We start from the raw sequence: 27,815 nt of genomic DNA, 5'->3' as shown, positions 1-27,815 counted from the left end.
ATATAATTTTAGGACATTTTCATAACCTCATAAAGAAACCCCAGGGACATTAGCAGTCACTTCCCATTTCTTCTTCCTACTCCCCCTGCCTCCCAACCCTAGACATACCTGGTTATCTTATTATGTTTAGGAATACACAGCCTTCTTGTCTGTTTTAAGTTAGATTATAAGGCAACCAAATCCTATTTCAGAGTATAGTTATTGAAAATTATTTGCATCAAAGTAAGGAGGCATATATTCTTTCCTTCAGAGGCCTTTGTATAGACAGACTCCCAGTTAAATCTGTAGAGGAAATAAATAAACCAAAATAGGCTGATTTAAGAATCATTTTAATGTTTTCACAAGAGTAAGAAGTCCCTCTAGCCCTCCACAGCAAGTTTTATATTATGGAAGTCAACAGTTTTTGTTTTTCCTGTTCAAATCTAGTAGATAACCTTATATCCTAGACTATGTGTAAAAAACACAATTATGAAACATGTACTTAAAATAGTATTTTGAACCTGTGCGTCACTATTATTAAATAGATCATTTTCAGTGAATTGGTAGTTGGGTTAATTTTTTTACTGATAGATAGTTGGGGTTTCTTTTATTTTTCAAATGTATAGGCCTGTTTTACGTACACAGTAATGTTACCTGTCGTTCAAATCTTGTAAGTCACGTTTTTTTCCATAAGAATAAATAAGGACCAGTTGGATTATATTCTCTTATTTATAAAACAAAAATATTAACTGTCCTACTTCCCTCAAAGGGTTGGTGTGAAATGCTAAGAGGATCAAATCAGTCAAAGGAAATGGACAATAAGGTTGTATCTTCATCTTTTATTATTTCTACTTCTCCCCTTGTGTTCCCATTGTATTTAAATGTTGTGAAGGCATCAGAGTTTTTAAAATGTCATTTATAGCTGACTTTGCAGGGCTTGACCAAGCCATATTTCCTTTGGTTTTAATATATGTGGGTAAAGCTTATACATCATAGAAAATATTTTAAACAAGACAAAGTGTCCTTAATAAATAGAGCTACACAAAAGAAATGATCTAAGCCATAGTAGATAAATGGCAAAGGATTTGAACACACAATTCAGAAAAGGTATTCAGATGGCCAACACATATTTGAAGAACATGTTCAGTTCTATTAGGAATCAGATAAATGCAGATAAAAGCAATAATAAAGTTTCATATTGGGTCTGTTAGTTACCAGCAGGTTTTTTCCTTTTAAAATTAATCTTTAATATGCTAGTAACACATGGAAACATTTTCCTTGTTTTAAAAAAAGTGCAGCTAACACTCCTGCTGACTACACTTCAATCTCAGTCTCCCTTTTAGAAGTAAGCACTGTTAATCAATTTGTTACATATCCTTTCAGACTTTTTTCAATTTATGTGTTAGTGTGAAAATCATTGTAGGAAATATATAGTGTCTGTAGTATGTATCATAACGTAAACATCAGTAACTTTGTTTCATTCAGCCATATATTTTAGAGGTTTATTTAGGTTAGTGCATAAAGATTTCTTTCATTCTTTTTATCTATTACAGAATATTCTTTTTTTTTTCCAATATACACTTTAAATTTATTTATTTATTTATTTTTGTCTGCGTTGGGTCTTCGTTGCTGCACGCGGTCTTTCTCTAGTTGCAGTGAGCGGGGTCTACTCTTTGTTATGGTGCATGGGCTTCTCATTGTGGTGGCTTCTCTTGTTGTGGAGCACAGGCTCCAGGCCCTTGGGCTTCAGTAGTTGCAGCATGTGGGCTCTAGAGCGCAGGCTCAGTAGTGGTGGCACACGGGCTTAGTTGCTCCACAGCGTGTGGGATCTTCCTGGGCCAGGGCTCGAACCAGTGTCCCCTGCACTGGCAGGTGGATTCTTAACCACTGAGTCACCAGGGAAGCCCCAGGATATTCTTATTGTATAATAGTTCTGCAAATATGATTCTTCTGGAAACAATGTTAAGAATGAACTTATAGAGGACAGTGGTAGTGGGGAGACCAGTTAGGAGGCTATTGTAGTAATCAAGCAAGAGAAAATGGTAGCTCGGTAGGAGTACCGTTTTTGTGGGATAACCTGTCTGATTCCTAGACAGATTCCCTGTGAAAAATCTGTGTTGAAATGTTCCCTGGCAGATGACAAGAAGAGTCTGACACTCATGAGAGGTGTTTGAGCATAAGGTACAGATTTGGGAGATACAGCTTACACATAGTAGTAAAAGTTATGAAAGTGTGTGAATAAACCAAGGAGCAAGTTAGAATGAGAAGTTGGAACTATGTGGGGGTGGCTAGAGAAGTGGGAGGAACAGCAGTGGTGAGTAGTGAGAAGCCCAAGAAGGAGAGCATTTCAAGAAGAGGGTGGGATTAGCAGCTCCAGGTGCTCCAGAGGTGAAATAAGATCAAAGGGAAGAGTATGTTTGGGTTTACCATCAGAGAAATCATTTGTTCTGTCATCATTTTAGCAGAATGATGAGTTGGACACCTAATTTCAGTAGTTTAAAGAGAGAATGGGAAGGACTTCCCTGGTGGTGCAGTCGTTAAGAATCCACTTGCCAATGCAGGGGACACGGGTTTGATCCCTGATATGGGAAAGATCCCACACGCTGCGGAGCAGCTAAGCCCGTGCGCCACAACTACTGAGCCTGTGCTCTGAGAAGGCTGAGCACTGCAACGAAGAGTAGCCCCTGCTCTCCACAACTAGAGAAAGCCCATGCGCAGCACGAAGACCCAACGCAGCTGATAGATAGATAGATAGATAGATAGATAGATAGATAGATAGATAGGTAGAAAGAAAGAAAGAAAGAAAGAAAGAAAGAATGGGAAATGAGGAGTAAAGGCAACCAGTGTAGGTAAATCTTTTAAGAACGTGACGTCAGTTTAGGTTTAAATGCTGATAGGGAAAGCTAACAGAGAGGAAGAGTTTCTGAGATTGTAGGGAGTTAGCTCCAACAGTCAAGTTTTAAGGACAGAGTAGTCAATGGTGTCACATGCAACAGTGCAGTCTTATTTGTGTGCATTGAGAAAATGCACATTGGATTTGGCCTTTAGGAGGAAATCTGTGAGCCAGGAGCTGAGTCCCTGTGGTGGAAGTCCTTTGAATGCCAGACTTTGGTCAATGGGGAATGAATGAAAGTTATTGAGCACAGAAGTGATATGATCAAAACAGCATTAAAATGTGTTTTTCTTTTAAATTTTCCTTTATTAAGCTTATGTTATTGAGTGGCTCTGTTGTTTGGGCTCTGTTCCACATCTGGAGATACATCAGTGAACATAACAGGCAGGATCTCTGTTACCATGGCACTGAACATTCAGAAGTGAGGCGAAGACAGAAAAAAATAAAAGGACAAGATAATTTAAGGCAAGTAAGACAAAACTTGGTGATCATACAGAAATGGACTAAGGGGAACTATGATGATGTGGTCAGGAATGGCATTTCTAAAGAGGAGGATTTGAACTGAGATCAGACTGTTACTAACGAGTCAGCTGTGCAGAGATCTGGGTGCAAAGGCATCCTCGCCCAGACTAGAGAGTGTGTGCAAAGGCCCTAAGCAGGGAATGAGCCTGATTTGTTTGAGGACCAGAGGAAAAGGCAAGTGTGTTAGGAGTAGAGCGAGCAAGGGAGAGACTAATAAAAGATGAGGTCTGAGAGGTGGGTGGAGTTAAACTTGAGCAGGGCCTTAGAGGCCTTAGTAAGGAGTTTGGTGGCTTGTTCTTGATCGGTCACAGAAATGAAAGAAAAGTAGTATTGAGCTGTTGTTGAACTGTCTGGGACATCTAGGTTAAGAGGTCAAGAGAGTTGTCAGGCTTAAATATTTAAATTCAAATATGGTTTGCTTAGTATTATTCCTTGAAATAACTCCTCAAGTTGTTTAGGCATTCAACAAATAAACGTTCGTAGGGAGGCTTGAGAGTCTGTTGAAATGGTATGATCAGCCAGTGATCATGGATCTCTAGCAGTTCTTTGACATAATGAAGGGCATCTTAAATAAATATCATTGCAACCTGAAAGGAGTGACCAACTGTTGTATAAACAGTAGCTGGAAAAATTACGGCCAGAAATATCTCATGACTTCAGGGGACATAAAGAATACTTGCCAACCTGAAATACCTGCATCTCCATAGGGACCAATCTATAAAGACTTTGTATAGTGTTTAGTGCTGGTTTGGATAGAACTCCCATTTCCAAAAATGCTTTTTTCCCCCCAGTAAATAGGGAGTATGTGTATCACTGTGCTTCTAGATGCATAAGTAGTTTGCATAGTTTGCTTAGCCAAGGTCATCCTTAAGGAATCTGGTTTTACTGAGTATGTAGAACTTATGTGTGCCCGAAAGCTGCATTGAGGCATAATAATTATACTTTACATATTGCTTTACAGTTTACAAAGCCTTTACCCATTAGAAAATCAATTTGATCTTCATAAACAACTCTTCAAAGTAGGTGAGGGACAGGAATTTTAGGGAGGTCAGTATTATTAGAGGTGAGGAAAGTGAGGATCTCCAAGTGTACAGTCACTGAATGGGACGTGAACTCACAACTTCTCACTTTACTTTTCATTTCTTTACCTATCACACCTTGTTAATGCAAAGGTGAATGAAAATTTAAACTTTACTAGAAGAACTAAAATATGTGTCTCTACTAAAGCAGTGACAGAACACATATTTTTTTTTATTATTAATTTTTGGCTGTTGGGTCTTCGTTGCTGCACGCAGGCTCTTCTCTAGTTGCGGCGAGCGTGGGCCACTCTACCTTGCTGTGTGCGGGCTTCTCATTGTGGTGGCTTCTCTTGTGGAACACAGGCTCCAGGCACACAGGCTCAGTCTTTGTGGTTCATGGGCTCTAGAGCGCAGACTCAGTAGTTGTGGCGCACGGGCTTAGTTGCTCTGCGGCATGTGGGATCTTCCCGGACCAGGGCTCGAACCCATGTCCCCTGCATTGGCAGACGGATCCTTAACCACTGCGCCACCAGGGAAGCTCCACATATATTTTATTTGTGTTAAAGTTATTGGTACTACCAAAGGTTTCAGATTGCTGTGACTACACAGAGGAGGGTGAGATTGACTTTGGCTGGCAGAGTCAAAGGTTTAATTTTGTTTTGAAAATGTGTGCTATTTTCTCACTTGCTAATTTTTATTGTCTTTTCTTGGTTGCTTCGCATGTTTAAAGTACTACATATGCAGCTTTAAAATAAACCCTTTTATTTTATATGCAGTACTCACATGTTTGTTTCTGCAACCATATTTTATTCTTGTATTGCCACTCAACTCAGTGGAGACTAGTAATAATGATAGTTAACATGTAATGAACAGTTCTTTGCTAGGCGCTGGTGGTGGTAAGGGGTTTGTAAAAATTAACGTATTTAATTCTTACATCAACTCTGAGGTGGGAGCATTCCTTCATAAATGGGTGTTTTCTGCCCCTTCACATACTTGCTATTCCCACACCTGAGAAAGTAGAACTATGTTGAGAGAAAGTATAATTATAAGGCATACTCATGTACACTCAGGATCAACTTAAGCCATGTAAATTTTGTCATATTATATATTGCTTATCATATTTTTCCCTAAGCCAACATAGCCAAGTTGGTATGTGTACTGACCTGAGAGGTGAAAACTAAGCTATATAACATGAGTGAATGAAGTAATAATATCCTAAATGTCTGTTCTGTGATTTTAGTGACAGTATGTAATAATCATGCATGGTTTTGCATTTTTAAAAAAACTGCTTAACTCAATGTGTAAAATAAAAAAAAAAGACTCATCAGTAAAGAGATGTTTGCTTAATTTAAAGTGTTTAGGAATGAGAAATGTCCATTATACTTAATCCTTTGTTTAGTTACTTTTTATTCCTGTATTTTTATGGAGTGAATGAGATGTTGCTTACTGTGGAAATGGTCATAATAATGCTTTTTATTTATATAACATCTTTCATCTGAGGATCTCAAAGAATGTCTCATGAATCGTCACAGCACTTCAGTGAGGTAGTAAGGTAGCAAGGATTATTAATCTTCATTTTACAGATGGAGAAATTAAGCCACAAGGGGGTTAAAATTTATGTATAGTCCCACCAACCAGATATAGAGGAAGCCTGAGTTGCTAAGTTTAGAATATTATATTTTAGGAGGATTGGCATAGTATAAAACTTAAATTAACCCCTTTGCTTTTGTACTTTACACAGATAATCTGTTAGAACAAATATGGTAGCTTTAAAGTGTCCATATGGAAATTTTCTAAATCCTTTTTTTAGGAAGAGAAAACATTGTAATACTCTTTTCCCCTCTCATTTTTAGGTCAGCAGCAAGGACAAGATGGAGTGAAAGTCCAACAAGCTACAATAGCTCCTGTAACCGTAGCAGTTGGAGGAATTGCTAATGCAACTATAGGTGCTGTTAGTCCTGACCAACTCACACAAGTGCATTTGCAGCAAGGCCAGCAGGCTTCTGATCAAGAGGTGCAGCCTGGCAAGAGGCTTCGAAGAGTTGCCTGTTCCTGTCCTAATTGTAGGGAAGGAGAAGGAAGGTAAATGCTCTATTGCCACCCAACTCAGTGGAGACTAGTATAATAGCTAACATGTAATGAACAATTACATGTAATCAAGGCACGTAGGGTATTAGTTAAAATCAAGCTACTGGCTGAGTACTTCGATCATTAGAACATCACTAGCTTTATAGCCCAAGAGTTGAGATACAATATTGTTATGAAGGGGATTAGATTGAGCTATTCTGGGAATGGGATTTCAGTGGTCCTCTACCATGTACCTTATACTTTCTTTTATGGTTTTCTTTCTTCATTTATTTATGTAAAATTTTAAAACAACTTTATCGATGTAAAACTTACATACCATGTAATTCACTCATTTAAACTGTACATTTCAGTGGTTTTTAATATATTCACAGAGTTGTACATCCATCACCACAGTCAATTTTAGAACTTTTTTGTTCCCCTGAAAACAAATCCTGTATTATTTAGTTATCACTCCCTCTTCCCTCCCAGCTCTAGGCAACCACTAAACTAATTTCTGTGTATAGATTTGCCTGTTCTAGACATTCATATAAATGGAATCACAAAATATGTGGGTTTTGTGACTGGTTTCATTCACTTAGCATGTTTTCAAAGTTGATCCATATTATAGCATGTGTCAGTTCTTCATTCTTTTTAATGAACAAAATAATATTCCATTGTATGGATATACAATATTTTACTTATCCATTCATCAGTTGTTGGACATTTGGAACTTTTTCCACCTGTTGGCTATTACGCTGCTACAAATATTCTTATACAAGTTTTTGGTTTTGATTTGCATTTCCCTGATGACTAATGATATAAAGTATGTTTTCGTGTGCTTACTGTTGGCCATTTGTGTATCTCTTTTTTTTTTAATTAATTTATTTATTTTTGGCTGCGTTGGGTCTTTGTTGCTGTGCATGGGCTTTCTCTAGTTGTGACAAGTGGGGGCTACTCTTTGTTGTGGTGCACGGGCTTCTCATTGCGGTGGCTTCTCTTGTTGTGGAGCACAGGGTCTAGGCACGTGGGCTTCAGTAGTTGTGGCATGCGAGCTCAGTAGTTGTAGCTCACGGGCTTAGTTGCTCTGCAGCATGTGGATCTTCCCAGACCAGCGATCGAATCCATGTCCCCTGCATTGGCAGGTGGATTCTTAACCACTGTGCCACCAGGGAAGTCCCTGTGTGTCTTCTTTAGACAATTGTCTATTAAGATCTTATGCCTATTTTAATTAGATTATTTGTCTTTTTATTATTGAATTATAATAGTTCTTCATATATTCTAGATACAGGTCCCTTATCAGATTTATGATTTGAAATATTTCTTCCCGGTCTCTGAGTTGTCTTTTCACTTTCTTGATAGTGTCCTTTGGAGCACAAACGTTTTTAATTGTGAAGTCCAGTCTTTTCTTTGGGTGCTTCTGCTTTTGGTGTCATACCTAAGAATCCATTGCCCAATCTGAGGTCACAAAGATTCCCACTTTTCTTATAAGAGGTTTATAGTTTTTGTTCTTACATTTAGGTCTTTGATCAATTTGGGGGTTAATTTTTGTGAGGTAAGGATTCATCCAATACCATTTGTTGAAAGACTGTCCCTTCCCCATTCTTTGGATGGTTTTGGCACCCTTGTCAAAAATCAGTTGATCATAGACAGATAGGTTTATTTCTAGACTCTTCAATTCTGTTTCATTGATCTGTATGTCTGTTTCTATGCCAATACCACACTGTCCTGATGACTTTGGCTTTGTGGTAACTTCTGACATTGGGGAGTATGAGTCTTCCAACTCACCCAACATGAAAGGGTTTTTGATTGTGTCAGATGCTTTTCTTCATCTGTTGAGATGGTCATGTAGTTTTGTTTTTTATTCTGTCAATATGGTATATTACATTAATTGATTGTTAAATGTTAAAGTACTTTTGCATTCATGGGATAAATACAACTTGGTCATGCTATGTAATTTTTTTTATATGTTGATGGATTTGGATTTTTACTATTGTGTTGAGAATTTTTGCATCCATGTTCATGAGAGATATTGGTCTCTTGTTCTCTTATAATGCCTTTGGTTTGGGCAAAGTTATTACTGGCCTTGTAGAATGAGTTGGGAAGTCTTCTCTCCAGTTTCATTTTTTGAACGTTTGTGAAGAACTGGTATTAATTTTTAAAATGTTTTGTGAACCTGTGAAGCTCACTGGGCTTTTCCTTTGTGTATTTTTTTGACTACTAATTCAACCCTGTTACTTGTTCTGAGTTCTGTCTTGTTCTTGAGTCAGCTTTGGTACTTTGTATCTTTCTAAGAATTTTTTCATCTTACAGTTTTTTAAGTAATTGGTATACAATTGTTCTTGGTATTCCTTTATAATCCTTTTTATTTCTGTAAGGTTGGTAGTGATATCCCCTTTTTCATTTCTGATTCTAGTAATTTGAGTCTTCTTTTTTTTTTGTTAGTCTCCCTAATGGCTTGTTGGTTTTGTTGACCTTTAATCAGCCTTTGGTTCCATTGATTTTTCTCTATTGTTTTTGTATTCTCTAATTCATTAGTTTCTGCTCTATTCTTTATTATTGTCTTTCTTCTGCTTGCTTTATTTTGGATTTAATTTGCTCTGTTTTACTGTCTTAAGATGGAAGTTTACATTATTTAAGATCTTTATTTCCTTCCAGTTATATTGAGATATAATTGACGTACAGCACTGTATGTTTAAAGTGTACAGCATAATAATATGACTTAATACATCATGAAATGATTATCATAATAAGTTTAGTGAACATCTATCATCTTGTGTAGCTACAAAATTAGAGAAATAGAAAAAATATTTTTCCTTGTGATGAGGACTCTTAGGATTTAGCTCTCAACAATTTTCATATATAACATACAGCAGTGTTACTTATATTTATCATGTTGTAGATTACATTCCTAGTATTTATTTACCTTAGAACTGGAAGTTTGTATCTTCTGACTGCCTTCATCCATTTCCCCTCCTCTGGTAACCACAAATCTGATTTCTTTTTCTGTGAGTTGTTTGTTTGTTTTTGAGGTGTAACTGACCTATAACTCTGTTAGTTCCTGTTACACAATATAGTGAATCACTATTTCTATACATTTCACAATGATCACAGTAAGTCTAGTTATGATATTACCACTGTACAAAATTATTACATAGTTATTGACCCTATTCCCCACGCTGTACATTTCATCTCCTTGACTCATTTATTTTTTAACTGACAGTTTGTACCTCTCAATCTCCCTCACCTATTTTTTTTCCTCCCTCCACACCCCTCTTCTCTGACAACCACCTGTTTGTTCTCTGTATCTATAACTCTATTTCTGTTTTGTTATGTTTGTTCATTTATTTTGTTGTTTAGATTCCACATATAAGTAAAATCATTCAGTATTTGTCTTTCTCTGTCTGACTTGTTTCACTTAGCATAATATTCTCTAGGTCCATCTGCGTTGTCAAAAATGGCAAGATTTCATTCTTTTTTTGTGGCTGAGTAATTTTCTATTATGTGTGTGTGTGTGTGTGTGTGTGTGTATACACACACACACACACACACACACACACACACACACTACATCTTCTTTATCCATTCATGTATTGATGGGCATTTAGGTGGCTTCCATATCTTGACTATTGAGAATAACGATGAAGTGAACATAAGGGTGCATGTATCTTTTCTAATTAGTGTTTTCACTTTCTTTGGATAAATACCCAGGAGTGGAATTCCTGGGTCTTATATTAGTTCTATTTTTAATTTTTTGAGGAGTATCCATACTGTTTGGTGTAGCGGTTGTACCAATTTACGTTCCCAGCAACAGTGCATGAGGGCTTCCTTTTCTCCATATCCTTGCCAACGTTTGTTACTTGTTCTCTTTTGGATACTAGCCATTCTGACAGGTTTGAGGTAGGATATTTTTAAATATAGATATTTACAGCTGTAAGTTTCCCTCTAAGCGTTACTTTATATGTATCCCCTAAGTTTTGGTATGTTGTGTTTTCGTTTTCCTTCATCTCAAAGTCTTTTACAATTTCCCTTTTGATTTCTTCTTTGACCCATTGGTTATTTAGGAGTATATTGTTTAATTGCTAGGTATTTGTGAATTTCCCAGTTTCCTCCTATAAATGATTTCTAGTTTTCTTCCACTGTGGTCAGAAAACTTTGTTATTTCTGTCCTTTTAAATTTACTGAGATTTGTTTCACAGCCTAGTATATGATCTGTCCTGGAGAACATTCCATGCGCTCTTGAGAAGAATGCTGTTGTTGCTGGAGTGTTCTGTGTATGTCTGTTAGGTCTTGTTTATTTACAGTGTTATTCAAGTCTTCTGCTTCCTTGTTGATCTTCTACCTAGTTGTTTTGTGGAAAATCACTGAAGATAGTGTATTGAAATCTCCAACTATTATCATTGAATTGTCTATTTCCCCCTTCATTTCTGTCAGTTTTTACTTCTGTTTTGGCACTCTCTTTTTACTCTTGTTTAAATGCATGTATGTTTCCTGATGGATTGACCCATTTATCCTTATCAAATTTCTCTCTTTATTTCTAATAACATCTTTTGTTTTAATGTTTATTTTGCCTGGTATTAGTATAGCCACTCCAGCTTTCTTGTGGTTGTTTGCATGATACCATTTTCCATCTTTTTACTTTCCAATATCTTTGTATTTTTGTATCTTTAAATGTAAAGTGTGTCAGCTATAGATGGTACATAGTTGGGTCTTGTTTTGAATCTAATCTGACAAAACCTACCTTTTTATTAGTTTATATAATCCATTTACATTTGATGTTATTATCAGTATAATGAATTTATGTCTGCCATTTTTACCTTTTGTTTTCTATGTCTCATGTCTTTTTTTGCTCCCTTATCCCTCCCTTACTGCTTTCTTTTGAATTAAATTAATATTTTAATTTGTAATATAGCATTTCATTAATGATGTTTTCACTGTGCTTATTTCTCTAGTGCTTGCTCTAGGCCTTACAATATATTAATTTATCATAATCAGTTTAAGATTTACGGTAACTTAATTCCAGTGAGTTATAGAAATGTTACTCCTATATAGGTCTGTTCCCTTGTGCTTCTTTTTATGGTATTACTGTTAAATACATAAGGGTTACAAAGCCCACAATACGTTGTTATAATTATTATTTTTATAAATTTATGTCTTTTAAATTTGCTCTGTTAACTTTATCATTTCTGGTTCTCTTTATTTATTCCCATGAATTTGAGTTCCTATTTGGGGTCATTTCCTTATGGCTTTGCTCCCAGCCACCTCCTTTGTGCTGTTATTGGCAGATATGTTACATATGTTGCATTTCTCTAATGTTACAGTCTTGACAATACATTTTATACATATTGTTTTATAAAATTGCTTTTTATTTTTTTATTAAACCACATTTTTGGCTGCTTTGGGTCTTTGTTGCTGCATATGGGCTTTTCCTGGTTGCGGCAGGCGGGGGCTACTCTTTGTGGTGGTGCACGGGCTTCTCATTGCAGTGGCTTCTCTTGTTGCAGAGCACGGGCTCTAGGCGTGTGGGCTTCAGTAGTTGTGGCACGCAGACTCAGTAGTTGTGGCTTGTGGGCCCTAGAGCGCAAACTCAGTAGTTGTGGCACATGGGCTTAGTTGCTCTGTGGCATGTGGGGTCTTCCCAGACCAGGGATCGAACCCATGTCCCCTGCATTGGCAGGTGGATCCTTAACCACTGTGCCACCAGGGAAGCCCAGAATTGCTTTTTAAATCAGGTGAGAAGAAATATGCACTTACACTGTCCTTTATAATTACGTAATTGCCTTTGCTAGTGCGCTTTTGTTTCTTTATATATATTTGAATTACTTGCTGGTTTCACTTGCTTTCAGCTTAAAGAACTTCCTTTAGTATTTCTTGCAAAGCAAGTCTACTAGCAACACATTCTCTTAGTTTTTGTTTATCTGGGAATATCTTTATTTCACCTTCATTTTTGAAAGATAGCTCTGCTGGATATAGGATTCTTGTTTGAGGTTTTTTTGTGAGCGTTTTTTTGTTTTTTTTTTGTTGGTTTTTGTTTTGTTTTTGAGTACTTGAATATGTTTCTACTGAGAAGTCAGCCTTTAATCCTACTGGGCTTTCCCTGCAAGTGATGAGTCATGTTTCTTGCTGTTTTCAAGATTTTGTCCTTGTCTTTGGGTTTCAGGATTTTTAGTGTAAAGTGTCTATTTGTAGATCTCTACATTTATCGTATTTGGAGTTTGTTGAGCTTCCTGAAAGTGTAGGTTAATGTTTTTCATAAGTTTTCAGCTGTTATTTCTTTGAATATTTTTTCTGCTTCATCCCCCACTCCCCTTTTCCCTCTCGTCTCCTCTCCTCCTGGTATTCTCATTCATATGTTGGTGTTCCACATTTCTCTGACATTCTGTTTATTCTTCTTCTGTTTCTTGTTTGCTTTTTGGGTTGCATAATCTCTATTGAACTGTCTTCAGTTTCACTATTTCTTCCTTCTCTTGAGTCCCTCTTGTGAATTTTTCATTTCAGTTGTACCTTTTATCTCAAGAGTTTCCAATTGGTTCTTTAAAAAATCATTTCTAGCTCTTTATTGATATTCTCTGTTTGATGTGATGTCATTATACCTTGCTTTACTTCTTTAATCATGATGTCCTTTAGTTCTTTGAACGTATTCATAATGGCTGCTTTGAAGTCTTGTTAAATTTGTTTGCTCTCACAGGCAGTTTCTCTTGCCTGCTTTTTCTCTAGTGTATAGGTCGTTTTTTCCTTCTTTGTTTCTGGTTTTTGCACGTCTCATAATTTTTTGTTGGAAACTAGAGAAATAGTATATTGTAGCAACTCCTAGTACTGCCTTCTGTCCTTCTCCCACCTCTGGCTTGTTACTGTTTTGCTTGTTTGTTTAGTGAGGAGCTGGATTATTTTAATGAAAATCCCTGCCCCCACTCCCCTGCCCCTCTCCAGTATGAAGCGTGTTGCTCCTTAGTGACCCTGGGATGACAGTGGTTTTGGTAGGGATATTTTTGGTTCTTTCTCTGACCACACCCAGCTGTTAAGCTCCACTAATTGCCAGCTGATTGCTCTGTTGTTTTCAGTAATACCCTGAAGCATATATTGCTCCACAGCCTGATCCAATCAGAGTTTTAAAAGGCAGAACTTAGGTCTGTGCTTGAGATTTATTCTGATCCTGTAGGACTCCTACCGGCTACCTCTTTCCTCAGTTCTTTCTGGCAACCTGTCAGTCTATAGTTTAGCTTATGTCTCCAGTGAATCTATTAGTCTCCTCCCAGTTGCCTTTTGCAACAATCTCCACTGTCTTTAAGATCATCCTTAGGCTCAAACCTCTCCACACTTTGTTGCAAATGAAGTCAATTTCTTGGGAAGAGATTTGGAGCCTTCTGTTTTATGGTATACTCTCCCTCTGGCCAAAATCTCTGTGTCATGGCTCTTGAACTGGGGGTTGGGACAGTGACACATTTCTCCCCATGCATTCTGTGCTCTAGGAGCTGAGTACGTGGGGGCAGGAGGTCAGCAGTAGCCTCAAGTTTTATTGGCTGGTCACTCCAGGCTTGGAACCTCTGATTTATGAACTACAAATGAGCTGGGTCAAGGGTCATCTGGACCCCAGTGTTTTCATCATGCCTTATCCAAGGTTGAGCCTGTGTCTCAGGGGTTGGGATTGGGTGGAAGAAGGTTGTTCCCCATCTGTCAGCCACACTCACCTGAAACTTAGCCTCAGTAACAGGTAGCTGCGGGTAGATTGAGAAATGCTGATGTCCTGCCTTTCTTGGGGAGATAACCCAGCAACTAGAAGGGTGGGAGAAGAGGGAACCCTGTTGTTGATTGCACAAGTCTGTAGTGTTTCTGTGTCAGGGGAGGTGGAAGGAGGAGGGAGACACAGAGTGAGTATTGGTTCAAATACAGCAGACTCTCATTCTTCTTACCAAGTTCTATTTGATTTTCATGAATAAATGTTTCTTTATTTGCTGTATACTCATAAGGCCATTTCCAGAGATTGTAAATGTTATTTGCTTTTTTTGTTATCATTTGCACTGGTTTCACTGGGGAGTAGGTCCAGGGAGCTCTTCGTGCTGCTTTTGCTGGAAGTGAAACTCTGAACGTTACACTTTTAAATGAGGATTACCATTCTTTGGTATTTTAGAGGAGAGTTTTCAAGTGTCTTGAAAAGTTTAAAGAGATTTTTTTCCCAGGGGAGGAACGTACTAGGAAATGAACATGTGAATTCCATGGCAGAACATACATTCTCTAAAATTAATGTGTTTTCATACCACTTTTGAGTTTTACTACACAGTGCTGTTTTTTTCTGATTTTTAACTACAGTTGTGGCATCATGATTTTAAAAACTCATTTAGAAAAGCATCATTTAATTACCTTGATTCCCTTTTACTTTTCCTGAATTATAAGCTTGGTGTTTGGGAGTGTAATTAATGTTTGGTTTTTGTTTTTGTTTTTGTAGAGGCAGTAATGAACCAGGAAAAAAGAAACAACATATCTGTCATATTGAAGGATGTGGAAAAGTTTATGGCAAAACATCTCACCTACGAGCACATCTTCGCTGGCATACTGGAGAAAGACCTTTTATATGCAACTGGATGTTTTGTGGCAAAAGATTTACAAGGAGTGATGAGCTTCAGAGACATAGAAGAACCCATACAGGTTAGTTGATTTATTTTAGGACTTGTACTTATTATTTCTTTTCTCAGTGCTTAGATGAAAATTATAGTTATAGTTAGCTATCAAATTGGGAAATATGGAAATTAAAGAGAGAAAATTCATTTTAGTGATTATATGAAAGATGTTTAAGATCAAAATTCTTTACCTCATTTCTGAGATATATTTTATTCTACTTTTCGTAAGCTTTATCAGCATAATTACATGACTTGGAATTTATTCCATTTGCTTATCTTGCATTCTTAGCATGTTGAACTCACATATTACTTTTTGTCAGTATTTAAGTTGATGAGAAGAGAGTTGAATTATCATCTTGTTGGTGACCTTGATTAGTTTTTGTTCAATCCAGAAAATTGACTGAAGTATCAAGAAAAGTATAACAAACACCTACCTTAACTCTCACTCAGAATTGACAGCTGTTAACATGCTGTATTATCTGTTATTTTTTAACAAAATAAATCATTATAAAGTTAACATCATCTTTGTCCTCCTACCTCTCAAAGACAACAGCTACCATGAATTTCAAGTGTAAATTTTTAGTGTAGTTTTAATACTCTTACATATTTTCTTCATGGATATATGTGAATATTGTTTTGTGTTTTCTATGAAATTTTATGTAACTGATATATTACAGTATAATTTTACTTACTATGTTTTGACATCTATCCAAGTTCATATATATGTGTGCATATGTGTATGAATACATGTCTATTTCTCTTAACTGCTATGTAGTGTTCTATCACATGACTCTACTACACTGTATTGATCCATTTCCCACACTATTTAGATGAGTTCAAGATTTTTGCTTTCACAAACTTTACTACTTTGAACATACAGTGAACATGTACAAGAAGTAGAATTATTGGATCTTAGAGAATGTGTATGTTTGATTTTGCTAGATAACCACTAGAGTCTCTAAAGTGGCTGTTACCATCTCTACTTCACTAGTGTTGATTGAGAGTTTCCACTTGGCTGTATGTTCACTCAGTAGCATCAGGCTTTGAAAGTTCTTGTCAGTCTAAAATGGTTTCTATTTAATTTTTTAAATTAGCATTTTTCCTGATTATAGTGAGATAAGCATCTTTTTTCCTGTGTTTATTGGTCATTTATATTTTGTTTTCTGTTGATTCTTTTGATCTTTTTTTTTGTTGTTGTTTTCCTTTTTCTTACTGATTATATATTGCAATTTTCCCCAGTATTGCTATCTTTTTATCTTAGTGCTATCTTTTGTCATATGGAAGTTTTATATTTTTATTTAGTAAAATATAAGGATATGTAAATATATTCCTTGGCATTTTGCTTTTTTCTAAAATGAAAATTTCTCCTATCTCAAGGTCATAACGTTTTTAAAAACATTTTCTTCTAATTGGCTTTAAGGTTTTCTTTGTGTAAGTTTCTTAGGCTAAAAACATTTTTTTTTTTGATGATGGACTAAAAAGGGGATAAAATTTTGTTTTTCTTTCAGTGGAAAGCCATTTCTTGAATAGTCCAGTTCTTTCTTCATTGATATGTAATGGAACTTCTCTCATATGTTGATGTCCTCTTTAAGAATGGCTCAATTTCTGAGTCCTTTGTTTTGTCTGTTTGTCACTTCCTACAGTAATACTATACTGTTTTAATTACCAGAAGCTTATATTAAGTCTTGATATCTGGTAGGGCAGTTTTCCTTGTTTTGGTATATAACACTGACCTTCTCTATTTAGAACATGTCTGGTATATATATTTGGGACTCAATGTTTAATTATTGAATAAAGTAATAATTTGGGTAGATTTTTTTGAATTAGACATTAAACTTTAACTTGTATCAAGGTACATGTAGCACAAAAGGGGAACTAGAGCTGACTTTTATTGATCAACTACTGAATATCAGATGTTTCAAATATATCAGCTCATTTAATTCTAACAGAAGCACTGTAAGCTAGAAATTGGCTCCATTTTACAGATTAGAAAATAGTCTCAGAGAAGAAATAATGGTTGCTAAATCTATTTAAAGTGATAAATAAAAATTACTTAGTTTGATATGCACACAACTTAGTAACACAGAAGAGTCTTAGTGTAATGGCTCAATCACTGAGTTAACATTATATTAAAAATAAGAATTTTAATTAAAAAAAGTTTTAAAAACTCTGTATGGTATTACATTTGGGTTTCTAATGCCACCTCACCTTTCATATTGGCAAATATGTTGTGATTAAAAATTAAGCCCACCGTGAGCCATGGCTGCTGAGCCTGCGCGTCTGGAGCCTGTGCTTCGCAACGGGAGGGGCCACAACAGTGAGAGGCCCGTGTACCGCAAAAAAAAAAAAAAGCTGCAGCCTCTCTATCACTGGGGCTGCCACCCTGTGGCCATCTCAGTGCCTTAGTCCTCCCTCCTGTGCCCCATCGTCCAAGGCCATCCTTCTTCAGGCAACTTTCCTGCCCACACGCTCTGCCCAGGACCTTTCCTGGGGACAACTTACCGGGATGGGACAGGAAGACAGTATAGTAAACTGTCCAGAGGTAAGCCCTAGAGTAACCACTAAGAAAATAGAAAAAAAAAATACAGTTAAAAAAAAAAATTAAGCCCATAACAATATTGATGTCTGTTTTAGAAAAATACTGTGCTGTTTATGTCAGTATGAGTGGATGCAGTATTTCTGCCCTGGTTTAACAGTGGGGCAGATTAGGGAAGCCAAGAAAATTTGGAACCTCTCACATTGTGATTTCATCATTTTGTTTGAGAAGCGATGAGTTTCTAAAGTTCCTTTCTGTTGCACATTCATACTCATACAGATAACACAAGGCAGATTTACTGAAGGATTTATATAAACTACTTCAAAAGATTAATGAGTTGGAAGCATAATTTCTTTCTTCTTTTTTTTTTTTTTTTGCGGTATGCGGGCCTCTCACTGCTGTGGCCTCTCCCATTGCGGAGCACAGGCTCCGGATGTGCAGGCTCAGCGGCCATGGCTCACGGGCCCAGCCGCTCCGTGGCATGTGGGATCCTCCCGGACCTGGGCACGAACCCACGTCCCCTGCATCGGCAGGCGGAATCTCAACCACTGCGCCACCAGGGAAGCCCTCTTTCTTCTTTTTAAATGGTCCACACCATTATTGTCTTCTAATAACCTGAATAATTCAGAATTTAATATACTTACAGCTTACTTTCAGTGTTTCAGACATCTTGAATACATCATACACAAAATTGTTTATTTAAACATGTTATTTTGAAGTGTTTGGCTTAACATCAGATACCTTTTACTTTTAAAGAAGTAGTACAAGTAACTTTCATTCTAAGTGTTTATTAAAGTTGTTGAAAAGAAAATGAAACAAGTCTTTTGAAATAAATAAGTATTGATTAAGCATTTTATATGTTAAGTTGAAAGCCTTGGTCATTCATGGCAGTAACTGTTTTCTCTAATGCCCAACCACTGCACTAAGTAGAAATTCAGTTATCATCTTACTATGAGTGGACAAGTGAGTTATTTTTATTCACTGTTGAAAATAGTGCAGATTTTTTTTCTTTTGCTTTCTGTAAAATAAAAATTTTTTTTCAAAAGATACATGGATATGGTATTTAAAAATCAAATCATGTAGAAGAGCTTGGATTGTTAAGCAGACTCTTTGGCCCACCCCATCTGCTCCCTGGAGAAAATCATGTTTAATCCTTTAACTATTTTTACTTTTTTATTCATCCTGTGATGGCTGTGCATACCTGTATAATATGCTTACACTGTTATTTATTGATACAGCAGTATTAGACACTGACTATTCTTGCATTAAGAGTTAAGAATTTACCTCACAGATGGCCAGTAGGCACATGAAAAGCTGCTCAGTGTTGCTAATCATCAGGGAAATGCAAATCAAACCCACCTGTGAGAATGGCGATCATCAAAAAGAATACAAATAAAAAATGTTGGTGAGGATGCGGAGAAAAGGGAACCCTTGTACACTCTTGGTGGAACTGTAAATTGGTGCATCTGCTCTGGAAGACAACATGGAGGTTTCTCAAAAAACTAGAAATAGAACTACCATATGACCAACTAATTCCACTCCTGGATATGTGTTCAAAAAAAACCCCAAAACACTAATTTGAAAAGATACACACAGCCTAATGTTCATAGCAGCATGATTTACAGTTGCCTAGATATGGAAGCAGCCTAAGTGTCGATCAATACATGAAGTGAAATAAGTCAGATAGAGAAAGACAAATGCTGTATGATATCACTTATATGTGGAATCTAAAATATGCAACAAACTAGTGACTATAATTTTTTAAAAGCAGACTCACAGATATAGAGAACGAACTAGTGGTTACCAGTAAGGAAAGGGAAGGGGGTAGGTACAATTTAGGGGTAGGGGATTAAGAGGTACAAACTATTAGGTATAAAATAAGCTACAGGGATATATTGTACAACATGAGGAATATAGCCAATATTTTATAACTATAAATGACGTATAACCTTTAAAATTGTGAATCAGTATATTGTACACCTGTAACTTATTCAGTATTATACATCAACATACTTCAAATTAAAAAAATGAACACTCAGTTGTAAACTGACAGAAATCAGTACTCCCCCCAGAATAATTTATCTGACTTTACACCATCAATGACATTGCATTTTTTCTTTAACTGTGTGCAGGCCAAATGTTGTCTCATGACTCACCACTCTGTGATACCGTATTACCATGTCTGTCCTTCAGTTTCCATCCCTTTCACCTTTTAACTTCTCTCACCTAAACTTTTACTATCTCTTCTCTTTCTCTTGATGTTAAAATGCTTACATTTTCTTTAATAACCACTGCCTTCGTTTTTTTATAGCTTAGTTTTTAAAGTTGAAAATTAGTAAATAAATAATAATTACATTATGTAATGGACTGTGATTACCTGTCCTTTCCTGTGTATTTTTTGTTTTTTTTTCCCTGAAGTTTCAAATTGCCTTCTTCCCCTTCGCATTGGTTAACTTTATTACCTCCTTTTGTTATTTTAACTTTTCAAGAAAAGTATCAACTCCATCAGGTTTCTCCTTATTCCTGGAGGACTCCAGCTTTCCTTTCAAACACTGATTCCTGTCTAGGGCTGCTGCACAACTGTAATCCTGAGACTTTTCTTCCCTGCTCTAATGGTTTGGATCCAGTGTTCTCCAGATCTCACATCTTCAGCTTTCTTAGTTTATTCCCTTGGTTTCTGGAAAACGTTATGAAATGCTTCCTACAAAAAGGCATACAGAAGTAAATTTGTTTGAAAATGCCTTTATTTTACTTTTCCATTTCATTGATAATTTGGCTAATACAGAATTCTAGGTTGAAAATTATATTCACTTAAAACATTAATGGCACTGCTCTGTTGTCTTCTTGCATCTGTTTTACTAATAAGAAGTTCATTGTTCTCTTCTCATATTTTTTTGTAGGTGACCTAATTTTACCCCTTCAGCTTTAAGGAACTTATTTATTTTATTTATTTATAACTTTTTTATTTTGAAGTAACTTTATACTTACAGAGGAGTTGCAAAGATAATATAGCGAGTTCTCAAATACCCTTCACCCAGCTTCCTCTATAACTGATGTCTTCCATAGCACAATGTTAAGAAATTAACATTGGTACAATACTATCAGTTAAGGCTTCCCTACAAATATACTTTTTCTATTCCAAGATTCAGTCCAGAGTACCACATTGCATTTATTTGTCATGACTCTTTAGTCTCCTGCAGTCTATGAAATTTCCTCATTTTTTTTCCTGGTCTTTTCATACCTTGACACTTAAAGGTTAAGTATCTTGTAGAATATTCCTCAATTTGGGTTTGTCTGATATTTTCTCATGATTACATTGAGGTTATGAATTGTTGCTGGGAAGAATATCACAGACATTATTGTCCTTCTAATCGCATCATATCAGGGAGTACATGATGTCAATATGTCTTATTATTGGTGATGTTAACCTTGATGAATTAGTTAAGATAATGTTTGCCAGGTATCTCCACTGTGAAGTTTTTCTTTTTTCCTTTCCATATTTTGTTTATTAGAAGCAAGTGACTAAGTCCATTCAATATTCAAGAGGAAGTGAATTAAGCTCCACCTCCTAGAGGGAGGAGTATCAAAGAATCTGTGGACTTAAATGAACACAACCACAGTAATTAGAAAATATTTTAGAGGAGATTTTTTGAGTCTGCACAAATGTCCTCTTTCTCTTCAAAGAAAATACTATTTTCACTTTTAGCATTCCTCATTGTATCTTTTCTTTTTTCCTGAATATCCATAATTATAATGGGTATTTTAATATATTTTCTGAGGAAATAAAAACCACAATATTTGTTAGCATACGAAAGCTGAGGAAAGAGTTGATAAAATCTCTCTCTGAAACAACTACAGAATCATTTCTTTCGCCAAAACATGAACAGACTTTTAATCATGTACAATCAAACATAACTGAAAACAAAGAGGGATTATATTCAGCTACAAGTAACAGAAAGCACCCATACTTTTCCTGATATGAGGAAGGGGCTTATTCTCACATTGAAGGAGTGGGTCAAGGCAGCCACTGCACAGTGCAGCAAACTCCCATGTCCTTGTTTATCGCTGCACCATTGTGAATGTATGGTGAATCAGGAAAACATACTCACTAACAATGTTAACAGCATAAGGTGTTTCCTACACAAATTAGACATGATGAAGCTGTAAATCTACAGAAGGGTAATCTGACAATATTCCCAACCATGAAATTCTGAATTATTTTCCAACTGGACACAGGATGCCTCACAGAAGAATTCAAACTCTGACAGATTTTTATGTAGAATTGTGAAGACATCAGAGGAAAACTACACTTCTGATAATAGGAATCAAACAGTTGTTGGTGGTTTTGAGGATATTCTTGAATACAAAGACCCAGAATCTGGAAAATAGGATGAAAGGTGGTGTCCTCAAACCTCCTATGTATCTGTCTCTCTCCCAGCGTGGTGGCTCCAAAATCTGAAGTATGCCTTCTCATCTGCCTTTAAATTGCACACAGATGACGCTATTGGTGAATTCTAACATGGAACCACAAAGGGGATAGATTCTGGAAAATCTAGGTCCTAATATTACTCACAGGCAGGATATCTCCAACGCTAGATTTTTTGTCCTATCACAAGTCTCTCTTCTTCAAAGTCTATTCACCAAATACCAGTCAGAAGGAATGAAGAAGCAAATGGAAAAACATAATTTACGTGAATGTACACCCTTTGACAACCTGGCCATACAGAAAAAATTATTCCAAGTATTTAATAGTAGAGAAAATGGAAAAAGACTCCTATACTCACCACCCCCCAAAAAAGATCTTTCTGTAATAAAGGTACGGTATATATAATAGATTAAGGATATTCGAGAACTGCCACCCAAGGCCAGTAGGAAAATACCAACAAATACCAAGCCTAATTGCATATTAGAACTACACTTTATGCGGATATACGTATATGTACAGCAGATTCACTTTGTCACGAAGCAGAAACCAACACACCACTGCAAAGCAACCACACTCCAACAAAGATGTCAAAAAAAAAAAAAAAAATACACTTCAATCACCCATAGGTCCAACAGACTTAAAAATGGAAAGAGAAAATATCATTATCTGATTAAAGGAAAAATTGCTACCTTTTAACCTTATCAACTATTATTAAAAGATGACTTACAGAATTACCTCACCTAAATACTCATTTTTGAAGGTAACTAGTACAAATCCAATGTCAAGAAAGACACTTTCATAAAGATCCTTAGTAAACACACATATTTATAAATTTTTATAACAAGTCTTTTATATTGAAGATTTTCTAAAACATTATTCCTGGATTACTTTCCAACAAGTTACCTCACGTTACTGACATTTATATTTGTTTCTCATGAGAGTTTTCACATGTAAGTATGTGGGCCCACTGAAGTCTTTCCTAGGCTCTATAAAAACTAGATTTATTATCTAGTGAACCCTTTCATGCTTTTGCAAAGTAGAGAGATCAGAGAAGTTTTTCCCACATTCTTCATATTTACATGGTTTCTGTGTAGTATGCATGTGTCTCTGAATGCCTAAGACAAATGTAGGCTTTCCCACATTCCTACATTCATAAGGCTGCTCTGCAGCTTGAATTCCTTCATGCACTTGAACATAAGTGGAAGCAAAAGTTTTCCCACATATTGTACAGTCATAGGTTTTTTCTAGTATGAGTTCTTTCGTGTTTTTGAAGAGAACTGGAAAAACGAAATGCTTTAGAACATATTTTACACACACACAGTTTCTTGCCAGTGTGAGTCCTTTCACGTGTTTGAAGAAAACTGGGAATAATAAATGCTTTCCCACATTCTACATATTTATATGGTTTCTCTCCAGTGTGCAGCCTCATGTGTCTTTGAATGCCTGAGAGAGAAAAATGTAGACTTTCCCACATCCCTTACATTTATAGGGTCTCTCTCCAGTGTGAATTATTTTCATGCACTTGAACATAAGTGGAACTGAAGGTTTTCCCACATATTTTACATTCATAGGGTTTTTCTCCAGTATGTTTTTTTTCATGTTTTCGAAGCTATCTGGGAATACTAAATGCTTTATAACATGTTTTACACACATACAGTTTCTCTCTAGTGTGAGTCCTTTCATGTATGTGAAGAGAATTGGGATATTGAATGCTTTCCCACATTCTTCACATTTATATGGTTTCTCTCTAGTGTGCAGTCTCTTGTGCCTTCAAATGCCTGAGGGACAAACGAAGGCTTTCCCACATTCCTGACATTGATAGGGTTTCTGTCCAGTGTGAGCTCTTTCATGCACTTGAACGTACGTGGAAGCAAAGGATTTCCCACATACTTTACATTCATAGGGTTTTTCTCCAGTATGGGTTCTTTGATGTTCTTGAAGCTATCTGGGAATACTAAATGCTTTACAATATGTTTTATACACATATGGTTTCTCTCCACTGTGACTCCTTTCATGTATTTGAAGAGAACTGGGGTTAATGAATGCTTCCTCACATTCCTTACATTCATAGGGTTTTTCTACGGTGTGATCTCTTTCGTGTTTTTGGAAACCTTTTGAGAACGTAAACCTTTATGCCATTGCTTATATTCATAGGGCTACTCTCCAGAGTGAACTCTTTCATGTGTTTGGAAACCTTGATGAATGATTACTGAAACTTTTTCCACATTGCTGGAATTCATACAGTTTCTCTCCTGTGTAAGTTCTTGTGTGAGTGCTTCTGTAAGGAACTGTAATATTTGTAAACTTTCCCACTTTCCTTACATTTATATGTATTATACAGCCCTGATCATATTTTTTAAAAATCTTGAGGTTTGTGTTCAGTGTGACATTTCATGAGTCTATTAAGAGATGAATGATGCATGAAGACTTTTCCACATACACTGCATTCACATGGTTTTAATCCAGGAGTTTTCTTGTTCTGATCAAGAGATGGAGTAAGGTTGAAGTTTCTTCCACGTGGACTACTGTCTTTACTCTCAGAGAATCTCACTGTCATATGATTTCTTGGTTTTCCCCCCTGGTTTTTGTACTGCTCTTCAATGTCATCACCATCCCATTTTGTTCCTGCTGAGGCCAGCTTCCTGAAGGTTTCCTGCATCACATCTCTGTAGAGTTTCTTCTGTGTAGGATTCAGTAGAGCCCACTCCTCCAGGATGAAGTTCACAGCCACATCCTTAAAGGTCACTGAGTCCATATCCAGCTTTTTGGGGTCTCCCCGAGTCCCTCCTACACGTCCCACGACCAGTGCAGAAAAGACTGGGACAGTTAAGGGCGGGGGACGCCTGATATCGTCTGTGGGATGTCAGAGTCCGTGGGGTGTCAGAGTCCATGGGATGTCGGAGTCCGTGGCAACTTTCTTGCTGGTGTGGTGCATCACCCCGCCCACCTGTATCTTGCCTGCAGATACAATGTGATGTTCTGTGTGATGTTACTGTGATGTACTAAAGGTCATTTTCTATTTCCCTCACGTTTGTACAATTTTTAATTGTGACTCTTATATAAGGAAGATCTATCTATACTTTCTTCCCCAATTATTTGTTTATTCAGACATTTATTTTTACCACTATGGTATGCATTCATGAGTATTTATTTATAGAGTTATGATCCAATCCCATCGTTACATGCAAATCTCAGATATGCCAGGTTCGGTTCCAGACCACCTTGATGAAGTGTGAATATCTCAGTAAAGCCAGTCACATGAATTTTTTGGTTTCCCAGTGCATGTAAAAGTTAGGTTTACACTATACTGTAGTCTGTTAAGTGTACAGTAGCATTACATCTAAAAAAATGATACATATACCTTAATTAAAAAATACTTTATTGAGCTTCCCTGGTGGCGCAGTGGTTGAGAGTCTGCCTGCCGATGCAGGGGACACGGGTTCCAGCCCTAGTCCGGGAAGATCCCGCATGCCGCGGAGCAAGTAAGCCCGTGCACCACAGCTACTGAGCCTGCGCTCTAGAGCCCGCGAACCACAACTGCTGAGCCTGTGCTCTAGAGCCCGTGAGCCACAACTACTGAGCCTGTGCTCTAGAGCCTGTGAGCCACAACTACTGAGCCCACGTGCCACAACCACTGAAGCCTACGCACCTAGAGCCTGTGCTCCGCAACAAGAGAAGCCACTGCAATGAGAAGCCCGCGCACCCAACGAAGAGTAGCCCCTGCTCAACGCAACTAAAGAAAGCCCGCGTGCAGCAACTAAGACCCAATGTGGGGGCTTCCATGGTGGCGCAGTGGTTGAGAGTCCGCCTGCCGATGCAGGGGACACGGGTTCGTGCCCCGGTCCGGGAGGATCCCACATACCGCGGAGCGGCTGGGCCCGTGAGCCATGGCCGCTGGGCCTGCGCGCCCGGAGCCTGCGCTCCGCAGCGGGAGGGGCCACAACAGTGAGAGGCCCGCGTACCACAAAAAAAAAAAAAAAAAGAAAAGACCCAATGTGACCAAAATAAATAAATAAATTTATTTTTTAAAATGTCCAGGATACAATCCAAAATTACTCAACATACTCTGTATCTGACCATGATACAAGATAATCCACAAGTTAGAATTATTAGACAAAGACTTTAAAGCAGATATTATAACCATCATCCGTGGAGTAAAGGTAAGCATGCTTACAATAAAAGGAAAGACAGAAGTTCTCAGCAACAAAATGTGGCAGAGTTGGACAGCCACATGCAAAAAAGAAACTTTGACCTGCATACCTCATATGTTTTATAAAAACTAACTCAGAATCACTCAAACCTAAATCTAAACCTAAAACTGTAAAACCTTTTAAATATGGGATAAAATCTTTGTGGCCTGAGGTTAGACCAAAGTTTTTAATACAACATCAGAAGTACAATCCATAAAAGAAAAATTGATAAACTGGATTTCATAAAAACTAAAAACTTTTGCTCTGTGAAAAATTCTGAAAACGCCAGACACAGACTGGAAGAAAATATTTGAAAATCATATATCTGACAATGTACTTTTATCTAGAATATATAAAGAAGTCTCAAACCTCAACAGTATGTGAACAACAGTACACTTTTTAAAAATTGGCAAAGGATCTGGACACTTCACTAAACATTATACATGTGGCAAATAAGCACACGAAAAGATGTTCAACATCGTCTTTTATTTGGGGGAATGCAAATTAGTACCACAACAAGATACCTGTATACACCTATTAGAATGGCTAAAATAAAAAACAAGGACACCAAAACCCTGACAATTATAAGTACCGGGGAGATTGCAGAACTGGAACTTCCTTGCTGGTGGGAATGCAAAATGACACAGCACCTTTGGAAAACATTTTGGAATTTTCTTGTAAAAGTTAAAACATACACTTAACCATATGACCTTGCATCCACTCCCAAGTATTCACCTCACCTTTGAATATATATGGAAGATTTATTTATAATCACCCAAACTGGAAACACCCCAAGTGTCCTTCAGCTGGTGAATGGATGAAATATTGTGGTATATCCATACATTGGAGTACTCTTCCCCAACGTAGAGGAATGAATTATTAATACACACAACCACATGGATGAAATTCAGATGCATTATGCTAAGTGAAAGCATCCAGCATCAAAAGGCTACTTGTTGAATGATTCCATTTGTATGATGTAATAGAAAAATCAAAACTATACAAAAGGTGAACAGATCAGTGTTTTCTAGTGTGTGATGGAGGAGGGAGTTTGACTGAAGAGACATCATGAAGGAGTTTTTGGAAGTGACAGCAGTTCTTCTACATTTGAATTTTGGAGATAGCTACATGACTTAATGCATTTATCAAAACTCATAGAACTATGTAGCAGAAAGAATGAATTTTACTGTATGTAAATTAATACATTTTCAGAAGTGTGAGACAACTCTTATCTTTGCGAAATTGCAGTCTAAAAAGGGAGAGAGATTTTCTAGTTTATTTTTATTTTAACAATCCAAAGAATTTCCTGCTCAGCCTCATGCATATGCCTCAATGTCATGAAACATGTCTCTTTATCAAGAATGATAGGAGTTGGGCTTCCCTGGTGGCACAGTGGTTGAGAGTCCACCTGCCGATGCAGGGGACACGGGTTCGTGCCCCGGTCTGGGAAGATCCCACATGCTGCGGAGCGGCTGGGCCTGTGAGCCATGGCCGCTGAGCCTGTGCGTCCGGAGCCTGTGCTCCACAACGGGAGAGGCCACAACAGTGAGAGGCCCGCGTAAGGCAAAAAA

General features: G+C 37.1%; 1 protein-coding gene across 1 annotated transcript in view; it reads left to right on the top strand.

Moving 5' to 3' along the window:
* The window catches only part of SP4 (Sp4 transcription factor), a 72,388-nt gene that overhangs the window by 32,886 nt on the left and 11,687 nt on the right, over window positions 1–27,815 (top strand). Inside the window, exons 4-5 of the mRNA XM_060020403.1 lie at window positions 6,267–6,495; window positions 14,921–15,120. Of these exons, the coding sequence (XP_059876386.1) occupies window positions 6,267–6,495; window positions 14,921–15,120 (429 nt within the window). The remainder of the gene's footprint in view (window positions 1–6,266; window positions 6,496–14,920; window positions 15,121–27,815) is intronic.

Source organism: Delphinus delphis, chromosome 9 (assembly GCF_949987515.2).
Source record: "Delphinus delphis chromosome 9, mDelDel1.2, whole genome shotgun sequence".
Classification (NCBI taxonomy): Eukaryota; Metazoa; Chordata; class Mammalia; order Artiodactyla; family Delphinidae; genus Delphinus; species Delphinus delphis.
The sequence above is the reverse complement of the archived record's forward strand: the minus strand, read 5'-3'. Positions and strand labels throughout refer to the sequence as shown.